We start from the raw sequence: 18,260 nt of genomic DNA, 5'->3' as shown, positions 1-18,260 counted from the left end.
GATCTAGGGGAAGTGTGCTCATTCCTCTTTATTTTCCATTCTCCAGGTAGAACTGTCACCTGTAGTCAGGGGAGAGGCAGGATGGCAGCTGGGAGGGCCTCTTTCCCTCCTCTTCAGCAAATGCTTTGCCAGTGCTTCCTCTGCCTTGTGCTGTTTCAGGAACTGTGTACAGAGTGATAGCAACTGCCCCGCCCTCCAGGAGCATATGGTCTAGTCCAGGAGTGGGCAAAATTTTTGACTCAAGGGCCACAATGGGTTCTTAAACTGGACCAGAGGGCCGGAACAAAAGCATGGATGGAGTGTTTGTGTGAACTAATATAAATTCAAAGTAAAGGAGCGGAGGGGAGAGCAAGAGAACCCTCTGCTCTTTTGGTTCCGCGGGCCGGATAGAACAGCCAAACGGGCCGGATTCAGCCTGTGGGCCGTAGTTTTCCCACGGTTGGTCTAGTCAGATCTTCTTCTCCATAGCCCCTAGGACTTCAGACCTGAGGAGGCTCCTTGGTGTCCCTGCTGAAAATTGGATGGAGTGAAGGCCATTTCCCCAGGCTCAGGCTCATAGGCTGCCAAGCTCTGTGAGCTATCAACTCAGTTGTCCAAGCCAAAAATTCTGTCACATCAGACATGCTCAAGCTTTTCCTTAGCCTCAAACATCCTAAACCTCTTTTTTCTCTTTCCCTTAAATATCCCTTGACTGGTCCTCTCTATCCCTCTACCCCTGTCTTACCCGACTCTCTCACCTCGTCCCTAACTGCCTCCCTGTCGCCTCTTCTGACGCCCCTCATGCATCTGTGCTTCTCACTGAGCTGCACTTCTGCCAGGGCTACCTTCCTGAGACATGAAACTGTCCATGCTGTGTCCTGTAGGAATTGTCAGTAGCACCCTAACTTCCCAGCCTGCTTCTAAGGCTGTCCTGGCTGCCCAGCTTGTCTGACCCATCTCGTTTCCTGCTGTTCCCTGTAAGACTTTAGCAGTGAACATTGTCTTTTCACATGCATGCCCCTTGCACCTTGACTTTTATATGAACTATTTTCACTAAAGTCCTGGGCAGCTGGCTGCTCCATCTCTATCCTGCATCTTTCTGTCATTGTATATAGGTACTGGCGTTTTATTATTTATTTGCATGTCTGTCCTTCCTCTTAAGCTGTGTATGTCTGTGTAATGCTGCACCTGACATTTCTTAGGTTCTTAAACAAGGGGTTTGTTGAATGAATGAGTGAATGGATGGATGGGTGGATGAGCTGACATAGTTTGTCATAAGGTTTTCACAGACGGCTTCCATCTACTTTAATGAAACAAATATGGACTCCATAATCCACTTGTAATTTTCTAGGACATCTAGATGCCATCAAATACCAAAGATTCCCCAGCAACATTGAGTTTAGGAGGGTCCTTTTATGCCTTACTGGTCACCTCTCACCAAGTCTGAATGCTAAAGTGTTCTACAACAGCAAAAAGTGTTAAAGCCTCTAGCATTCAACTCTTGTGAAAAAGCTCTGCCTTTATGTGTGTTACCTTTTTATATTACCCCTTAATATAAAGATTTCCGAAGACACATTTTCCTAAGGTAGATGTGGGCACCCAGGTGTTCCTCATCCCGGACTCCACTGCCAGCCCTTAGGATTCTCAGAGTCGGGGCTTCCTCTGGGGAGACTGGTCTCAGCAGCCGCACCCGGGGCCTCCCCTGGTGCTCAGTCTCCCAGCCTATCCTCCCTCCCGCCCCAGCTACACAGCTGAAGCCACAGAGCGCACCTGCACCTAGTTTGAGGTCCCGGGAAACCCCACCCCCTTCCCTCAGGCCCCGCCCAAGCCCGTGGCCATCCCTGCTGCGGGGTTGGCCCAGGAGCGCATTCCTGATAGAAGGGCTCGGGCGCAGAGGGCCCAGTTGGGAGGGGCAGTGCCCGGAGGCTGTTCTCCAGGGGAAAGGCTCCAGGAACAGGCAGCCGTGGTCTCTGGGAACCGCTTCCAGACACCGCGCTGCCGCCCGCTGGGGTGTGCAATGAAGCAGTGCGCTTGGGCTGCTGCGGCCTTGGACCCTAGCAGAGGTTGGATGGGGGCCCAGCGGCCGAGCCAGAGCCCACACCGAAGCCCGGAGCCTTAGACCTCCTGGAAGGTGATAGACTCGCGGCCCTCGCACAGTTCATCCCCTCCCCCCATCGCCGGGTTCTGGCCTTGGGGTCCGCCTCCCCCCCACCCCCGCACAGCCTTCAGACCAGAACCTGGTCCCCAAAGCGCCCTGCACTGTGACTCTGACTTGGGGTGGGGGAAGGCGACGCCTCAAGGAGGAGTGGGGTTTGCTTGGCAGGTGGTGTGAGCCAGGCACCTGACGCATCAAGGACGAGGGGCCCGAGTACCCGGGGCGCCCAGGTGTTTCCTATCCCAGGCCTCCTCTGCCGGCCCCTGTAGAACTCCAAGATCCCATGAGTTCCGGGTTCATCTACAGAGGGAGGTCAAGGCAGCAGCTCCTGGGGCCTGATCCCACCTCTCCTGATGCTCAGCCCATCCCTTCCCTGAACCTCCATTTGGAGCTGCACTCACTGCCACAAAGGGCACCCTGTGGGCTCTCACTGCACCTCTTTGCACCTGTTTGCCTAAATAGAACAACGTAAACCCGACACAGCACCCAGCCTGGACAGGAGAAGGCAAGTGGAGCAGGCCTTGGCCTCAGGACCTGTGCAGGACCTGGACTGCGGACTGTGCAGCGGGGGCTTGGGGACCCCTGGGAAGACGAGCTGCACTCAGCTCCAGGGTACGCGGCCCGGGGAGTGCCTGTGGGTGAGGAATGGCCTGGTGCTTGGTCCTCTGCCCAAGGTGGCACTAGGTTTGGTAGGAGCCCAGGAAGGGAGCACAGTGGTGGCTGCAGAATTGTGAGGACCACCCATGGAGCCAGGGGAGAACCAGGAGTAGCTTGTTTTTGAAAGATGCACTGTATCCACAGAGACATAGCCTATGTTGGTTGTATCTACCTGAGGCCAGTCACACGGGTGATGGCGGTGAAGAAACTTTGTGCCAGGTCCTGTGCTAAATGCTCTATATCCATTGTGTTACCTATTTTTATGTAGCATCTTCATTTTTTAGATGAGGAACCTAAGGCAAGAGAAATCAAGCAATATGTTCAGAGGACCGATGGTAGCAAGGGGCAGCCAGTGTGCAAGTCCAGGTGTCTGATTCCAGAGCATATACTCCTACTAAATCACTAGCGGCCCGATGCACAAAATGCGTGCAAGGGGCTTGGCCCTTGCAGCTGGCCTCGGCCCTCGCAGCCCCGGCTTTGTCCAGAAGGTCGTCTGGAAGAACGTCCAGAAGTTCGTTCTGCTGTCCTGTCTAATTAGCATATTACGCTTTTATTATTATAAATGCTGAAACGGATAAGAAAAACACACCTACTTTTGCTACTGGGTAAACAGTCATTTGCTAGTCTTTTTTTTTTTTCATATAGGTAATGCGCTCTTTTTTGTTTTAAATTTCCAATACCTATTTTTAGAAAGGCACAGCTTCTTCACACAGTAAATTTAAAACACCTTTTATCCACATTTGTTTCTCGTTTTAATTATCTAACAAGAAAAAAGCTGAACTGCCCTCTTCAGTTGGCTGCTACAGATTCCTAGAAGTTGTAGTTGGTATTTGACAAAGTTTTATTTGGATTGGAGTGCAGAGGGAAAAATGCTACACGAGCATAGTCATTAGTAGTTCTCTCGGTATCATAGTAACTGATGCAAAACAGACAATTTCATTTAAAATACGTGATCTGTGGCAACAGAAGCTGCACTTGACTCTGGACCCCTCCATGTTTTGAAAGCCTAGTGAGGATGGTAGTCAGCTTCTGCGAGCAGGTTTAATTAATTCTGAGCTCTTTCTCCTAGCAACAGCATTTCCCCCCAAATTAAAGTCAAAAGCTAATTTGAAAGCTGAATAATATTTTCAAAAATCAGTAAGTAAATATCATGACATAAAGCAGTTATAGAAACCCATAGAATATTTTTTCAAATTTATTTATTGTCCACGAGTTCTTTCTATCCCCCCCCCTTTTTTGCTCAATCCCTCCACTCCCCTAACCCAGCCCACCCTGTCTTACAGCTGTCAGCCTGTTCTCTAGATCTATTTTGCTTGTTATTTCAATACACTCCACATATGAGTGAAACCATATGGTAGTTGTCTTAAAGAACATTAAGTAGAAGAAGCCAGTCAGACAAAGACAAGTAGAAGATTTTCTAATCATAGGATTATAATCATAATAGTGTCTCAAGGTAATCAAGTGGGTAAAAATTAGATGAGATTATTGTTAAATTGTGCTAAGCCTCTTTTTGCCAAAGTTGAACATTTATATTTAGACCAGTTGGGTAATTAATTATTTGGTGAAGAGGGCAGTTCAGCTTTTTTCTTGTTAGATAATTAAAACGAGAAACAAATGTGGATAAAAGGTGATCGGTGTTTTTATCTGTGCTCAGCAGGATGTGAAAAGAGGCCTTTTTCTTTTTCAGCCTTGCCTTACACCCAGATAAAACTCTTGTTGCAACTGGCCAAGTTGGGAAGGAGCCATATATATGTATATGGGATTCCTATAATGTCCAGACTGTGTCTATTCTTAAAGATGTCCATACACATGGAGTCGCCTGCCTGGCTTTCGACTCAGATGGACAGGTGTGTATCTTTTTCTGTTTTCATTTCCTTTAATGATTTCTCATAAGTCACTTAGAATTATAATGCACATAGCCTTTGGGCTTGGAAAGTCTATCAACCCTTGCTGTCTCCCCTTGGCAGCCTCTTAGAGTCTTCACTTGTTTGACCCTTTTCCAAGCTTGTGGCACTGACGCCAGTTCTGAATAAACCCATTTTGGTTCCCCCAGTCTCATCATCTGGTAAGAAGCCTCCAGAAAGAAAGTCATGAGCTCATGCTGCTCAGGCCCATCATGACTCAGCAATTCCACTTGGTCTTCCTGTTAGTTTCCTATTTGGAATGAGGGTTGGACCAGACTTTTTCCATAAACCTCAAACTCTGAGCATCACGTTGGTTCCCCTTGCTTTCAGAAGATAACATCCTCTCCTAATAATTCACCAAAAAAAAAAAAAAAAAAAAAAAAAAAAAATTTCTCTCTGACTCTTTCCCCTCAGGTCACTTCTAATAACTTCTCGCTACCCAATTCCCCACAATTCAAGCACAATCATGTGTATTTATTAGTTTCTTTACAGTAACTCTGACATTTATCCTCTCCGTCCCATTCTCTCCGCCACCATCTTTTAAGTTCCAAATCCATGTCGTGCCTGACAATTTAAGTAACCTCTTAACTGGTCCACACAGTAAATTTCTTGATAATTCGTTTCACCAACAGAAAAAGAATTGTCAGAGAATTGGTTAAAAACAAGAAAAGCAAAAAATTGATCGAAGTCCACACTTTGTAGCTGGGCATTCTAGACTAACCAACTTTTCTAGCCTCATCTTCACTCTCCCCTTGTGGTCAAATTGGACACGTCAGAGATTCCTCTACCACACCTTGGTCTTTTGCACCTTCAGACCCTTTCTCAGGCAGGCCTCTCCACTTCAAGTGCCCTACTCAGCCTCTTTGCCCCTGTAAGTAACTCATTCTTGAAGGTCTTGAAAGAATGTGTTAGCCTTCCCAGAGCCCCCAGCAGAGTGGAAATCTCCAGGGATCTTCCCCGAGTCCCACTGCATTCGCCTCCTTACTCAGGCTGTGCTTTTCTCCACTCTCCATGTTCCTAGGCTGCCTTGACTTTTTTTTTTTTAACCCTCTATATTTCTGCCAGTTAATTTCTTCAATTTTTGTCAAATATCTGAGTCTGTGCTGTGGAAAGACCTGTCAAATTTTTTATAAAGGCTTGACCAAACTGAATTTGTGTGAAGTTCAGTGGATTATAGGACTTGACCTGGTTTGAGTTACTTTTTAAACAATTAACCTTTATATATTTGGTATAGTCTGCTAATTTGAGAGAGTAGTGATCATTATTCATTTTTTTTCCCCTAGAACTAGAGTCACTAAAACATGGACCCTGGTATATGTTTTTTTATTTTTTTTATTTTAGTACTCTGTAATCCCATCTAATTTAGTCAGGATCATGCCTGCATTCCATTGTATATCCACATCTAAAGAGAAAAGGCTGTTTAGTGACATTTCTTCAAACTTGCAGTTATTGGCTTCCTGACTAAATTAAATGAACGGGTCAGAATGCATGAGCACGTCCAGGTGTAAATGTATGCTCAGATGTACTCCCAGGCGCATTCTTTAATGTGATTTTGGTTTGTTTGTTTGTTTTTTTAGCAAACATTCTTTATCAAAATTGTTTCTAAAGCAGTGATTTTGAACCTTTTTAATCTCATGGAACACAAACTACTAAAATTCTGAGGCAAACAAAAATAATATATTTTTTTGCCCATCTGAAAAAAAAAAGGTATCATTTTGATTCTTTCACACTGAACGATCACTGTCATATTTTTATTTGACAATTTAAGGGAAAAAAGGTCAGTGCCCCTGACTAAATAGTCACGTATTGCAAGTTTTAAATATTCTTGCAGCACACCGGTTGAAAATTGCTGTTCTAAATCATCACAAGAAAAATGTAATGTGACTGAGGAAATCAGCTTTAACTTTTAGGCTCCATTTTGCAGTGTGGGGGTAGGGGTGGACTTCACTGTCAGTTGAGAAGAATAACCTCCTGTTGGTTGGCCATGATGGATTTCTTGCCTTGCTGATGCCTATTGCTTCAGGTCTGCCTAGACAGAGTCCACGGGAATCAAGTGATATTTAGAAAATGACAAATGACCCATCCCCTCTCAAACAACAAAAGGCAATATAAATGCTCCTCAGGTATGGGGTCTGTCACTACAAATGAACAAAATAGATTCCATTTGGCTTTTTCTCAAAAAATGGGGGTTTTATTTTAGTGTCTGTGTTTATGTTAACTGCTTTTTCTATTTTTTTTTTTTTTAAAGAAAAAGAATAAGCTGACTGGAATTCACCCACTTTGAATTTTCTTATATGGATAAAAGTAAAGAATGTATTAAAATCATTTCCATTGCTGGAACATGCAATTAAAAATTATAGCAAAGACCCCCTTTCATAAAGGCACATTTAAAAACCTCCAACTATGTATTTTTAATACTAAATATTCCCAATGGGAAGTCATTTATAGTAAAAAAACAACAAAACCCTGAATAATCTCTGCACACTAACATGTGTACATATAGTCATATATGGCCATCTATCCATACATTCGCACATGTACATGCACACTCAGATATATTTGATGAAATACATAAGCTAGAATACTCGTATTCTTGGGTAATACTATATTTTTAAAACCCTTTGACTTACATTATTTCACTGATCCATACAAAAATCCTGTGTAAACTGGAAAAATATTTTACATTCATCTTACAGGTGAGAAAACTGAGATTTAAGGAGGTTAATGAATTTTTCAGGGTGTTATATCTGGCTACTCACAAAACTAAAATAGGAGCCAAATCTACTTACTTCCAGTCCAAACCTCTATCTATTACACGGTGCTGTTTCCTTAGAAGTGCTATCCTGCTAGGACCTCTGATTTTGGTGTTCCTAATATGTGTTTGGACACTTAAGGTGTTGTGTATACTCATGTTAAGTTTCCCTTTCCCTTTGACGACAAATTCTGCTATGAATCCAAAGAATTTGGACTGGGAGATGGAGTGCCAGTTTACTTTTACTAAAATTATGTATCCTTCTTTAGTCACTTGAGATGTTTGTGAAATCATGGAAATTAAAAAGAATGAAAATAATGTTTATTTCTGAGATTTCACCTCTGTGTGTTTGTCAGACCCTTTAATTGGAGCGGTTTGTTGAGGCTTTCAGACTATAAATCCTGAACTCTCTTAAATCTCACATTAAGATCTTAAATTTAGAAATTAAATTCAAATCCTGCCTTCAAGTTCTGTTCCTGAGACTTCCACCAATTAATCAGAGATTCAAGAGATTTTTGACATATGTCTCCTATGTTTAAGGACAGATAAGTTGCAACTGGAAGGTTTTTGAAATGTCAGTATATGCTATGGAAGTCAGTATATGCTTTGGACTTAAGATGGATCTTGAAAAATGATTTTTGTTTCATAAGGAGCTCAAAGCTTGGCCCAGAGTAGATAATCAGTGGCTATTTGTTGAAAGAAGGGCATGGGTAATGGTGAATCTTGCCATTAAATTATTGTTTTTAATCTTAGCGTTTGGCCTCTGTGGGATTGGATGCCAAAAACACAGTCTGCATTTGGGATTGGAGGAAGGGGAAACTGCTGGCCTCGGCCACCGGCCACTCAGACCGGGTAAGAAGACCTTGTTGGATCAAGCCACATAGATTGTGTAACTGGGGGGGGGGGGGGGGGGGGGGGGAGGGGAGGATTGTGATCGAGCCTCTTAAAGTTTGTAATACTTCTTAAAGTATTCCACATGTATATTTTCCCTACATATTCAACTTAAAAACTTACTGTTTTTAAAAATTAACTTAGGATTGATAGCTATGTTGGCATTTCTTTTGGCGATCAGATGCTTTATTGAAGTTACTGCTTTTTATAGCTTCCTCATAAAATCAAAATGGAATTGAATTTTAAAATGATATGCAAATGTATTTATTTAGAAATGGAAAGAGTTGTTAGAAATTAGTATTCACAAAATACGTTTACAAGCGTAGACATTTAAATTTCAAATGAATGCAATGACAACTTTGTGGTTCTTTGCTATATTTGAGAACCTTGAATGTAAATTGTGGCCTGCTTGTCATTCATACTGAAGTCAATGTGATCAGAAATGATAGTTCCTTGTAGTCATGTCTGGCAAAATAGGACATGAAGCAGGCATATATGCATTAACTGGTAAGAAATCTATTCCTCCACTGACTTGCATAATTAAAATAATTTGGCTACTTTACTGTCTTGATTTTCTCATGAAAAAATAATGAATTTGCATGATTGTCTTACACTGATTCCTAATTGTTTTATATTTCTGTCCAATATGTGCCTATGAAGAATGAGGCCTTAATTAAATATTAAATTCATTGTCTCTTGCTTTGTGTGAACTCTAAAAGTTTTTTTTATATGACTATACTATTATAGTCACATATGGAGAATTATGATAGTAAGGGAATCCAATAGTTGTTGCTACAATTATTTGGGCAAATTGTTCTTGAGAATAAAGTTCTCAGAAAGCCCAGGAGTGACCACCAATGAAACTTGAGTGTTGGAAGAGGCCTGGCATCCCTCTGGCTCAATGGTTCCAGGCCCTGACTACACATAAAAATACTCTGAGGTGATGTTTCAGCATAGTGCTGCTTGGGCGCTACCCCGAGGTGTTGGTATTAACTTATTGGTAGTTAATTGGTATTAACTTAGTACTTAATGAACAGGTTGAAAATATTTGCAATGCTTACATTTTTGGTGTTACTGCTTTTGTTTATACTGTGATCCCATTGTATCTCATAAAGTAAATTGAATTGGATCAATACATGAATTTCCTATTGCTTTGTTACCGTATCGTACACTTTCCAGTTAGGTAAGTGCAATGCTATTCCAGTGATAACTCTGTAATTTTAGCCTAGGATGCTTTAATGAAATACTGTTCTTTTAGAACATTGTTCTCCCAGATGCCGTAATTTGTATCACACCTAGTTTTGTTCTTTATTACTGATGCTAATGTGAATGATTATTGGCTGCTTATGGGCAAATGATTATTTTCAAGATTATTTTAGTGGCCAAATACTTAATCCCTACTACTAATTTGTATAATAAGTGCTTTTGTAGCCTGCAAAATGATCATACTTAACTTTATCTTAATAGACCTCATAATAAAACTGAGGTGGTATCATCCATTTTATAGAACATGCGGTTAGAGATGCTAAGAGTTGCCTGAGCTTGCATAGCTGAAGTGGGTACTTGGACCTCATTGGTACTTGGACCAAGTGCTCTTTCTTCGCTGCTCTTTCTGTGGTCCACAGTTGCTCCTTTCTACCTAACTGAAGGTTATAGTCTTCCTCTTTTCTCTGATGATTGGTCCATATTGCCCCTTCTGATGTGATGAGAAGTTAGCAGCCTAAGTGCTTACTCTGGCCCTGGCAATGGGTTATTTTTATTAGACTTTCAAAGAATGTGGTCCATGGACCACCTTCCTCCGAAACTTCTGGGGTCTGTTTTAAAATGTCTGGGCCCAATTTCAGACCCACTAAATCAGATTCTCTCTGGTGGGCCAGGGGAATATGCACTTTAAACAATTGCCACTGGTAATTTGACCCTAAAAGATAATAGTCTTCTCTTTCCTGTCCCCCAAATAGAAGTAGAACTACCTGCAAGCAGCTTAGTAGCTGTTCTCAAGGTATGATAAATAATATTGGCAAATATGTCTTCAGCTCCTTGGAAAACTGAAAATAAAATATTATTTTGGACCAGATTATAATGATGGTCTGAAGAACTATTTTCGGTGGGCTAAGTTAGTGGCAGGAAAAGGCCTCTGCCTTATGTGCAGGGATATTAACTTCCGTGATCACTAGAAACTGTTGGCTTCATTGACTGTAGTTGACCATTAAACATTTTCCTACTTAAAATGAAGCATTTTGTAATTCTTTTCATTTTTTGAGTAAAACTATCTGAAAAGTGTTTTATTGGCACGGAGAGCTAGAGAAAATCTGCTCAAAAAAATATTCTGTGTCATCACTTGGAATTACCCTGCATGGACAGACTTAAAAATACAATGCCAGTTTGTTCTCAATGATTGTGGTTAACTATTACCTCTCTATTCAGGCCTGAGGTAAGTCGACATGAGGTGATAAGACATGTGTCAGCAATTCCTGACTCATCCCCAAGCCAGATCCTCCAGTTCTCAGTCTGTGCAGGTTAACACTGTGTCCTAAGTGTCAGGGTAGAGTATTGGCAATCAGACTGGTATCTAAAGAAGGCAAAAACAAACAAACAAAAACCCATCAATGACCAACATAGCAACTTTTAATATTTTTTAAAACAGATTTTTGATATTTCCTGGGATCCATATCAGCCAAACAGAGTGGTTAGCTGTGGAGTAAAACATATCAAGGTAAAGTATTTCTCTTTTCAAATTTTTGGTACCTTGTATGAAAAGGAATTTTAGGTGTTTACGTATAATTTGGTGTTGAGAAACTGCTCAACTTTGCATTGCTTTCCTTAAATTTAAAGCCTCCTTACCTGCTTCTCTGATCTTGAAGGAAGCTAACATCAGTGTCCTACCAACACCTTAGGGCAGTGGTTCTCAACCTTTCTAATGCCGCGACCCTTTAATACAGCTCCTCATGTTGTGGTGACCCCAACCATAAAATTATTTTTTGTGGGGTCGCCTAAGACCATCAGAAAACACAGATATTTACATTACAATTCATAACAGTAGCAAAATTACAGTTATGAAGTAGCAACGAAAATAATTTTATGGTTGGGGGTCACCACAACATGAGGAGCTGTATTAAAAGGTCGCGGCATTAGAAGGGTTGAGAACCGCTGCCCTTAGGGCTTCATATACATTTTGTAACCCTGGTGCAAAGACCTGATTGTAACCTGAGAACATGTTTGCTGTAATACAGGCACTTTTTGCTTCAGCAGCAGTTGGAGGATCCTTCCTAATGTTTTGCACAGCCCACCTGGAAGTATAGAAAACTCACTAAATTCGATAAAAAGTTGAGTTTGTATCATGTGAAGGAATAAAAACTGACCCTATTTTCAATTTGTTTGAAGTTGAACAATTACAACAGAACATTAGTCTTGGTGGGTAGGTGAGTTTGCTAGGGAGGGCTTGTAAGGCAGAAGAACCCAGTTGAGGGGTTGCAATTCATCCCAGAATTAATAGGAGGCATTGGTCACCCATGGAATCATGGGACTGGGAGCAGAAAGGTCCTTGGCCCATAACATGTTCAAAGATTATTAATGTTTTCATCACCAAAGACCCAACTCTTTAAAATTTTCTTTCCATGGGAACCAATATTTGGAAAGATTATGGCCACAAAATAACACCGTAGCTGTTAAATATTAATTACCTTAACAATTTTTATTCATCCAAGATATGTATCTGCCAACATGAGTTTCTGATCAGTCTAGAATATGGCAAAGGTACTCAGTTCTTTGAGCTACAAGTAAAGAAATGCGTGAGCTCACGATGAGCCCAATTTCCGTGAGCTGTGTCTGGAAGACTGGGGTCCTAACCCAGGAGCCATCATCCTGCCTGCATATTCTATAGTGAGGAAGCCAATATACAGGAGGTTATATTGAATATTGGTTTTATCTCCCTCTGCTTGACTCTGGGAAAGCTGTTTAATCTCCCTGAGGCTGAGTTTCTTCCTCTAGGAAAAAAAGGGGTGGGGAGATCACTACCTCCTAAATTTATTGAGTTACGTTAAATAGTGTATGGAACCAGTAGGGGCACAATAATGTTAACTTCTTCTCCCATTTCCTAGGACCACAAAAATGGTGGCACTGGTAAGATTTAAACTCGGTCTCTGGCTCCCTGTGTAGAGCTCTTTCCACTTAGAAATTATTTCCTTAATGATCATACATGGCTTAACTACCTGCCCCCCCACCCAGATTATTAAAAAGAATAGATTAACTGCTTAATTGGTAGACTTCTCTAGCTTCTTCCTATTTTTTCCCCCATGCTTGGTTTAACTTTTAATCAGTTAAATCCGTGGTCGGCAAACTGTGGCTCGCAAGCCACATGCAGCTGGCTCTTTGGCCCCTTGAGTGTGGCTCTTCCACAAAATACCACGGCCTGGGCGAGTCTATTTTGAAGAAGTGGCATTAGAATAAGTTTAAGTTTAAAAAATTTGACTCTCAAAAGAAATTTCAGTCGTTGTACTGTTGATATTTTGGCTCTGTTGACTTATGAGTTTGTCGACCACTGAGTTAAATCTAGAAGCAGAAAAAGGTAAAACCCTGGAACTTCATTTGAAAATACTTCCAGCTGCTTATCCTGTGAAATTTGTTGTGTCTTAGTAGTTTTAGGCATTTTTTCCTAAGCAAAAACAAGCATTTTTACCTCAAATGGAAGAATCTGCAAATGCCTACTCAGCCATTCTGTATTAAATTGTTTTGAAAAGAAATCCACATCAAATTTCAACGGGCTTCAACAAATTATTTTCACCATCTATATCTTCTTCACCCAATTCTAGGATCCCCACCCTTTCCTCCAAAAGCTGCCTAACAGCAAATGAATGATTCCAGTCACACGGTGAATGCAAAATCTTTGATTTACCCCAAGAAAATATTCTTATGTGAAATTTTTGTAGCCAAGGTGAAACCCTTTCTGGTTTTGCAAACAGGCAAGTTACAGGGATCTGAAATGAACGCCTGAAAAACAGTGGCAGTTGAGCCTTGTCTGCTTGGTTGGCTTTACAGCAAATGAGCTCACCAGCTTTGTGGACACTGTTGATCCTTCTCCAGTCTCTCTAGTCAGAGACAGAAAGGACCGTGGAGATTACCTAGGCCAGATGAACTCCAAGGGAGCTGCCAGTTCCTACAAAATTTGCATTTCAATCTGTGACTGGAGATTGGAAAAGATAGATAATGACTCTCCATCTGATGTGGGCTTAAAGATGTGTTGCTACCCTAACCTGTCACTGTTTTCCAAACAGGAAGTGCTTCTCAAGAAGAGATCATGGGTCAAAGATTTGCCACTTTCTGGAGAAAATCTCATATCTATCCTGGCATTACATTTATAGGTGCCTTTTTAGAGAGTCCTTTAATTACTTGCAATGTTTTACATTATTACCATCTGATTAGGTGATTTTATCAGAAACCCTTTGTGTCTGAGGATAATGGTCTCTATATTTTTTGTGGTTGTCCATCTAGAAATATTTCAGTAACTCAGGGCAGAGGTGCACACCCCATGTTAAAGCAATAATAATTACAAAATAATTACTCTCCTTTTAATCTTCATGCCTAGGAGACATGGTGAGAAAGAAAAGTATCTTAAAGGTCATGTATTATGTAGTTATATCTCATAGTTTGTTCAGGGTCAAAGTTAATACTGAAATATTAAATGTATTACCAAAGCTTATACCTATCTTTTTATTCTTTCCATGTATACTTTCATGACTTTTCATAAAAACAGTCTCCAAAGAAATGAATCACCAGAGTTGACGAATTCCCTCTTTAATGAGAAAAACCTTGTATTGTCTCAAAAGGTTGCACATCTGTCTGTCTCTCCTCCCTGAGGGCCACCTCAGATACCCGCCTACTCTGAGAGGACCACCATTGTTTCCTCTCTTGCAGGCACCAAAAATTAGGGTTTTCACTGACTTTCCCCTCTTGTGAGCGCTAGTGCAGTTTCTTCCTCACCAGAGATCCAAATCCTACTCTGGCTCATCCCAGTTAATTCAACATGCTTCTCTCTTCTTAAATTCTCTTGCCACCTGTATGCAATCTGAATATGCTGCCTTGAAATGATCGCTTGTTTTATATGTATCTTCACAGGATTTAAAGTTCTCAAGGCAAAGATAAGGATTTCAATATTGTGTCCTATATAACCTCCCTTTGAGCCCTGACCTTCGGCAAACCACTTAATACTCTGTTCCTCACTTCCAAATGGGGATAGTGGTATCTGTCTTAGCCTCTTTTCTTTCTTTTTTTTTAATTTAATCTTTATTGTTCAGATTATTACAATTGTTCCTCCTTTTTCCCCCATAGCTCCCCTCCAGCCAGTTCCCACCCCACCCTCTGCCCTTACACTAACCCCCCACTGTCCTCATCCATAGGTGTACGATTTTTGTCCTCTCTTCCCGCACCCCACACCCCTTTCCCCCTGAGAATTGTCAGTCCACTCCCTTTCTATGCCCCTGATTCTATTATATTCACCAGTTTATTCTGTTCATCAGATTTTTTTATTCACTTGATTTTTAGATTCACTTGTTGATAGATATGTACTTGTTGTTCATAATTTTTATCTTTACCTTTTTCTTCTTCCTCTTCTTAAAGAATATCTTTCGGCATTACATATAATACTGGTTTGGTGGAGATGAACTCCTTTGCTTTTTCTTATCTGTGAAGCTCTTTATCTGCCTTCAATTCTGAATGATAGCTTTGCTGGGTAGAGTAATCTTGGTTGTAGGTTCTTGCTATTCATCACTTTGAGAATTTCTTGCCACTCCCATCTGGTCTGCATAGTTTCTGTTGAGAAATCAGCTGACAGTCGTATGGGTGCTCCCTTGTAGGTAACTGTTTTTCTCTTGCTGCTTTTAATATTCTCTTTGTCTTTTGCTCTTGGCATTTTAATTATGATGTGTCTTGGTGTGGTCCTCTTTGTATTCCTTTTGTTTGGGGTTCTCTGTGCTTCCTGGACTTGTAAGTCTATTTCTTTCACCATGTGGGGGAAGTTTTCTGTCATTATTTCTTCAAATAGCTTTTCAGTATCTTGCTCTCTCTCTTCCTCTGGCACCCCCATAATTCTGATGTTGGTACGCTTGAAGTTGTCCCAGAGGCTCCTTACACTGTCTTCATATTTTTGGATTCTTTTTTCTTTTTGCTTTTCTGGTTGAGTGTTTTTTGCTTCTTTGTAATTCAAATCTTTGACTTGATTCTTGCGGTCCTCTAGTTTGCTGTTAGGTCTCTGTATAATATTTTTTATTTCAGTCAGTGTATGCTTAATTTCTAGTTGGTCCTTTTTCATATCCTCGAGGTTCTCGCTAAATTTATTGGCCTTTTCTAGAAAATTATTGAAAAACCTTATAACCGTGGTTTTGAACTCTATATCCAGTCGTTTGCTTTCCTCCATTTCTTTCATTTGTGATCTGTTTCTTTGTCTCTGCATTTTGGTTGCTTCCCTGAGTTGATAGAGTGGCTTTGTGTGCTAGGTGTCCTATATGGCCCAGTGGCTCAGCCTCCCCAGTTACCTGAGGTGGACACTCTTGGTGCACCCCTTTGCGGGCTGTATGCACAGTCTTGTTGTAGTTAAGCCTTGATTGTTGTTGGTATCACTGGGAGGAATTGACCTCCAGGCCAATTGGCTGTGAGGATCAGCTGTGTCTACGCTGGGAGAACTTCTGTGCTGGAGATACCCTATGAGACAAGACTTGCAAAATTGCAAAAGCCTCTGTGCTCAGCTTGGATGGGGCGTAGTCTCAGGGTGGAGCAGATAGCATTGGTTTCCTGTCAGTCCTGCCCTAATAGGCCCCTGGGTCTCAGTGTCTGTGGTAATCACTGCAAGCACCTCTGAGAGAAAGCCGCCCTCGAGTTCTGCCCACTGCCAGACAGTCCAGTTTCTCCCCAAATGAGTCTGGGTCCCCAGAGTCTCGCCTGGAATTGGAGTTCAGTGCAGTCAGGAGCTTTTGTCTCCTTCCCGCTTGAGAAAGCCAGCCGCGTACTTAGTTGCCCACCCTCTCTGCGAGCGCACCTCGGTACCTCTGCCTTTCGCAGTTCCTCTGAGTCTCAGTGTGCTTTTCTCTTTCCTGACAGTCCAGTTTCACCCCGTATGAGTCTAGGTCCCCAGAGTCTCGCCTGGAACTGGAGTTCAGCGCAGTCGGGAGTTTTTGTCTCCCTCCCACTTGAGAAAGCCAGCTGCGCACTCAGTTGCCAGTCCTCTCCGCGCGCATGTCTCAGTACCTCTGCCTCCTGCAGCTCCTCTGACTCTCAGTGTGCTTTTCTCTTTCCTTCTAGTTGTAGAATTTCCACTCAGCCAGCCTTCCTGTGGTTCTGGATGATGTCCGTTTTGTCTTTTAGTTGTAGTTTTGAAATTGTTGTGCGAGGCAGCAGTTTAGGTGTTTACCTATGCTGCCATCTTGGTTTCTCCCCTGTCTTAGCCTCTTTTCAAGGGTGCTAAGAAGATTAAATGCTAGACCTTTGTAAAGAGCCATTATAGACTATGAGGGACTATATTTAGGGCACTAGAGTTATGCCATTTCATATATTTTTTTCAAAACTATGTTAAATCAAAATATTTAATATATACATAACCACAGAGTCTCCCTGCTACCTTCTATAAAGTAGCTCAATTCATGCTTATGGTTTTCCACATGATAAATTATACCACTAAACTGAAAAGCCTAGGCATTTATTTGGCTCTATGGAAATATAGCTTATAGTTAACAACATATTTCTAAGTAACATTTTTACAGTGATGATTTATAACATTTTTAGTTAGAAAGAAATTGTTTCCAAATATATTTATATACACCAAAAAATGCCTAGAAGATATATCAGTGTGTTAGCAGGAGATTGTGGGTAATTTCAATTTTCCTCTCTATCTTTTCTGTTTTTCTAAACTTTCCAACAATGAATCTATCCTAGTTCTATAATTTGACAAGAAATCAAACAAAAACGTGATGATTCATCATCCACTTTATCCCAACTCTTGGAACATTGACATTTTATATTAAATTACTAATCAATAATTAGTAATGTTTTGGAATTTTGGACCTTTGAACATTTTAAAATATAAGTTTTCTTTATGCTGGTAGCTGGCTAAAGCATTTTGCAGTTCTCTGCTGTCACAGCAAAATAAGTTAAATTGTGTGTACCTAGTTCACCTACAGCAAATTATGTAACATGTATTGAAACGTAAGCAAACAAACACTATTAATGAGTTGCTTCGGAATACTCTATTTTTGGATCTTTTTATTTTATCACTTACTTTCTAGTTTTGGACACTATGTGGAAATGCCCTGACTGCAAAAAGAGGGATATTTGGCAAAACAGGGGATCTTCAGACCATCCTTTGCCTTGCGTGTGCCAAAGAAGACATCACCTACTCTGGTGCTTTAAATGGGGACATCTATGTCTGGAAAGGGCTCAATTTAGTCCGCACCATCCAAGGCGCACATAGTGTAAGTGTTCCCATGTGGAAATTTGGTATTTCCCCCCCTTGCTTAAGGATCAACCAACTCTGCTGAACACTCCCTAAACATGCCTGAAATATTTCCCCAGTGTTTTGTTCACCTAAAAGAAATATTTCAAAAGCATCATAATTTAATTGGCCTTCACCTCAATTATCGATTGACTGGTTAGTGTTGTTATTCATCAGCAGTAGCTCAACAGAAGACTAGAACAATTTCATTATCAGTTTCATTGTATCGACCAGCACTGTCAAATTTACTGTGCCTACAAATATCCTGGAGATCTTGAGGTGCAGATTCTGACTCAGTGGGTCTGAGATGATGTCACTGTGGCCTGTACGTTGATTAGCAAGGATGGAGACAACTATTTTTACATTGATTAGTAAAGTGGATTTCCCTCACTTCTAGGTCCACATCACAAGTCTTAAATGCAAACAGAAACCACTGACAAACTTATC

The 18,260-nt window shown here is 41.3% G+C and overlaps 1 protein-coding gene across 1 annotated transcript in view; it reads left to right on the top strand.

Moving 5' to 3' along the window:
• EML6 (EMAP like 6) overlaps window positions 1-18,260 on the top strand; it is a gene marked incomplete at its 5' end in the record, with an annotated part of 220,528 nt that overhangs the window by 81,439 nt on the left and 120,829 nt on the right. Inside the window, 4 exons of the mRNA XM_080685637.1 lie at window positions 4,479-4,638; window positions 8,201-8,299; window positions 10,983-11,051; window positions 17,608-17,793. Coding sequence (XP_080541763.1) covers window positions 4,479-4,638; window positions 8,201-8,299; window positions 10,983-11,051; window positions 17,608-17,793 — 514 coding nt within the window. The remainder of the gene's footprint in view (window positions 1-4,478; window positions 4,639-8,200; window positions 8,300-10,982; window positions 11,052-17,607; window positions 17,794-18,260) is intronic.

Source organism: Plecotus auritus, assembly GCF_963455305.1.
Source record: "Plecotus auritus genome assembly, chromosome: 8".
Lineage (NCBI taxonomy): Eukaryota > Metazoa > Chordata > Mammalia > Chiroptera > Vespertilionidae > Plecotus > Plecotus auritus.
Note: the sequence above shows the minus strand (reverse complement) of the source record. Positions and strands in the feature narration are given on the sequence as shown.